We start from the raw sequence: 4,226 nt of genomic DNA on the forward strand, positions 1-4,226 counted from the left end.
AGATGAAGTTCGGGAGAACTCGAAGACACCTTCAGAAATACTCGGACGCTTGCAGTACTCGGCTACGAAGAGCTCGGGGCTTGTCAGACCCGGATACACGGGACTGTACACATGGTATACTTTTTTTAGGATAAGGGTTGGGACATGGCCCACGCACTACATCTATTGTAACTACTCGTAGCCTAGTAGAAACTACTCTTACAGTAGTCAAACTAATCGGATACAATATGGAACTACCAGAAAAGTACTCGGATAGGACTTTAGGGCATGTATATGACTAGGACTTCCATGTAAACATGTCCCTCCAAACTATATAAGGGCGGACAGGACCCCCTGCAAAGGGGAATAACCTAGGAGATCACCCGATCAACCATCAAAGGCATACAAACCACACAGAACGTAGAAAATTACGCTCTCGGCGGTCCGAACCTATTTAAATCTTGTGTTCCTTACGTTTTCGAGTTTTTTTTATCGGCGACACCCTACCTTTCTAGCATAATGGGGATGTTACATATAAGCATAGCCTTTCCTTGCTGGTACATAGCCGTCCTTGATTCTCCCGTGGCTCAAGTACTCACGGCATAATACATCAGCACACGGAGGGATTTTTCGAGAGACCTCTGTAGTTCGTACTTGACGCGACGCCGTCGCGAGTCGTGACATCGACACCGACACGGGTGTCTCGTATGCCATGCGAGTATGCGAGGGGCCGAGCTCTCGACGGCCGGCGCCGCCCCTTAGCTGGTCGCAGCCTCGCAGGCGAGCAGCGCGCGCGGCCCTCCGTCTATTGCATGGTACAATTTTGATGATGCAGACGAGATAGATACGCGGCGGGGGCCCGGGCACGGTGGCGCGGCGTCGCACGGCAGTCCGCGCAGCCCCACACGGTCACGCACAGTGAGCGCCAGCCGGCCTGCTGCCTGCACCAAGGCATCAATAGTGCCCTCTGGCCAGATCCGGCCCGCGCGCCGGCCGGTCTACCGCAGTGCCATCCTCGGCGTTCGTTCCCGCGAGGAAGCTTCTCGGCGCGCCGGCCCGCCGCCTGCCACCGCCTTTCCATTCCCGGTACGGGAAAACATAGCGCCGGCCTCGGCGTCGGGGCGGAGCCTATGCCGGGCTACACACCCGGTGCCCGGTGGCGGGAGCGAATGCTGGGTCACGCAGAGCCCGGCGAAAAGGCACTCACAGAGGCAGAGGTGTCGAGTGGTACGTGACACCCGGCACGGCGTGCGCCCTCCCGAACCACCCCCGCCGGCCCGGGCACATCAATTGCTTTGCTCGCCGCCGCCGCTTGAACCGCACGGAAAGCTGGTGACTCATCGCAGGGACGGCACGGAGAAGCGGCAGGCATGGCGTGGAAGCCAGGCAACACGCAACAGTTCGCCGGTACCCTATCCGTCATCCTTGCTCACTTTCTTCGAGAACACCACCGAGCGAGCGGCGAACCCCGAGGGCCCAGCACGACATCGCTCTGCCCGCTGTGCTCGCTCTCACAGCCAAGCCCACGGCGCGCAGCCCATTCCGCGTGCGGTCAACCGACCAATTAACGACGACCCGCTACCGCCTCCTCTCTGGATGTGTACCACCCCGTCATGAATGCCCATCGCGTTGAGCCCAGACACTACAAATACCAGCACTCCAGCGCCACCTTGCCGCCACTTCAGTTCATTCCATCCCCCTCGTTCTCGGCCCGCTGCCATCACCATCCATCACCCCAAGCAAGAAGCTCGCTCCGCTCGAGTGCTCAACCATGGCCGCGGGCACCGCGTCCGTGCCGTCCAGGGTCCTCCTGCTCTCCCTCGCCTTCCTGGCTGCAGCCGGCACGGCCGCGGCGCTGTCGACCAAGTACTACGACAAGCGGTGCCCGGCGCTGCAGCCCACCGTGCGGTTCGCGGTGGCGCGCGCCGTGGCGGCCGACCCGAACGCGGGCGCCGCCGTGCTCCGCCTCTTCTTCCACGACTGCTTCGTCAACGGCTGCGACGCCTCCGTGCTCCTCGACGACGGCGCCGCGCCCGGGGAGAAGGGCGCCGGGCCCAACGCCAACTCCCTGCGCGGTTACGAGGTGATCGACGCGGCCAAGGCCGCGGTCGAGGCCGCCTGCCCGGGCGCCGTCTCCTGCGCGGACGTCCTCGCGCTAGCCGCCCGCGACGCCGTGTCGCTCCTCGGCGGGCCCTCGTGGAACGTGCGCCTCGGCCGCCGGGACGCGCGCGCCGCCAGCCGCGACGCCGCGAACGCGAACCTCCCGGGGCCCGGGTCCGGCCTGCCGGCCCTCGTCGCCGCGTTCCGGGCCAAGGGCCTGTCGGCGCGGGACATGACGGCGCTGTCGGGCGCGCACACTGTCGGCCGGGCCCGGTGCGCCACGTTCCGCGCCCGCGCGAGCGCCGGCGCCGCGGGAGGCGGCGAGGCGATCAACGGGACCTTCGCCGCGGAGCTGCGCGAGGCGTGCGGCGGCGCGGACGGCGCGCTGGTGCCGCTCGACGGGGTGACCCCCGACGCGTTCGACAACGGCTACTTCCGCGGCCTGGTGGAGCGGCGCGGCCTGCTGCACTCGGACCAGGAGCTCTTCAGCGGCGGGTCCCAGGACACGCTGGTGCGCAGGTACGCCCGCGACGGGGCCGCGTTCGCCGCCGACTTCGCCAAGGCGATGGTGCGGATGGGCAACCTCGCGCCGGCGCCCGGGACGCCGCTCGAGGTCAGGGTCAGCTGCCGGAGGCCCAACTAGGCTAAGCGAGTCAGCGACATGGCGACAATGCAGCGTTAGCTGGTAGATAAACAGAGATACACAGTACAAGATGATTAGATGAAGATGATTGTGCAGGGACATGGTAGGATTTGTATGTAGCTCGATTCGTTCGTTCGTCTGTTCATATATCCCAAAGAAAAGAGAAAGTGTACTACTAATCTGAGCTGAATGTGGTTTGATCGTGCATGCTTGCGTCACTGCGTGTCCGCAAAACTTGTTCATGGCGACGGTCTTAAATTAGTAAGCTGCGGTGCTAATCGACGAGATGCTGCTGGTGATGGGCTCTGATCTCTGAACGGGCACGGGGGGCATGGCGACGGGGCAGTGTGCGAACAGTTGGGTGACAGCTACTGTCACCTCAGGTCGGCGGCTTCGGACGATGTGTGTCGTGTCCGGGTGCTCCACTGTCCTCCTGTCAAAGCGCGTGAAGCCGCTACGATGTGGTCGGCACCAGCTGCTGCCTGTTCCACCCCGGGGGTGGTGGGCCGGAAGGCGGCGTCGAAGGGGTGGGCTGTCGCGCGCAGCCCACACGTGGGGAATTGGCCCAAAAAGGAGGAGGAGTAGAACAGGCCGGATGCACGAAGGCCTGCCATGCGGTTCCGTTCCACACTCTGTCTCTTTCTTCGTTTGGCTGCAGGCTGTTCGATCGAAGGCTCTTCAGCAACGCATCTGACGTTCAGGCGCCGCGTGCCCTCCCGCGGCCGTGGACGAACCTCGCGTCCTCCTCCGTGTACACGTGCGTCTCCTTCATCAGCCTGCATCTCATCATTTCAGATTCCACTTGTCCTATGTCGTCGCGATTCAATCGAAGCTCAAAATAATTTTGTAAGTGAACTAGCTAGGCTGCTCACGACTGGTGGACGCTCTTGTTGAGCGTGGTGGAGGAGATGAGGGACTCCCCGCTCAGGTACGCCAGCTCCCCGTCCACCCTATCCCTGATCCTCTCGTCGATCTGTTGCGCGGTCAGGACGAACGGGTGGTCCGACGCCTAACAGAAAAAAAATCATGATCAAAACTGAACATGTCGAATCAGAGGTAGCTGAACTTTTTGATTTGTTGCAATTTGGAAATCAAGAGCGAGGGGGGTGTGTGTGTGTGTATGGTACCATGACCCAGCCCCAGGTGTCGGCGAAGGACGGCACATGTGCGGTGTATGCTTTCACATCTGCGATCAGAACCAGGCACACATATTCAGAGTTTCAGACAGCTAGTTCAACCATGCATCTTCAGTAACAAGAGCAAGTACTATCTATCCATGCATGACCCATGGGGGCTATCTAGGAGTAATTATTAGCCAAGGTACTCACACTTGAAGACGTGCCTGAGGGTGTTGTAGATGGAGGAGAAGACCTCCCTGTGGGTGAGCACGCCGGCCGGCCCGAATTCATGATAAAATTGTTCCTTTTTTCTTAAAAAAATATTCTTGCTTGAAAATTGTTCAAATGCATTTAAGTTGATTTTAATTTAAAATTTTAATTAAGAA

At 60.6% G+C, this 4,226-nt stretch overlaps 1 protein-coding gene across 1 annotated transcript; it reads left to right on the forward strand.

Annotated features, from left to right (window-relative positions):
* Positions 1–1,684: 1,684 nt before the first annotated feature.
* Positions 1,685–2,865, forward strand: LOC112901954 (peroxidase P7-like). Its single transcript, XM_025970835.1, has one exon. It carries the CDS (start codon positions 1,751–1,753, stop codon positions 2,720–2,722), a length of 972 nt encoding a protein of 323 aa, XP_025826620.1. The 5' UTR covers positions 1,685–1,750; the 3' UTR covers positions 2,723–2,865.
* Positions 2,866–4,226: the final 1,361 nt, after the last annotated feature.

This window comes from Panicum hallii, chromosome 1 (assembly GCF_002211085.1).
Source record: "Panicum hallii strain FIL2 chromosome 1, PHallii_v3.1, whole genome shotgun sequence".
In the NCBI taxonomy this organism is placed as follows: Eukaryota; Viridiplantae; Streptophyta; class Magnoliopsida; order Poales; family Poaceae; genus Panicum; species Panicum hallii.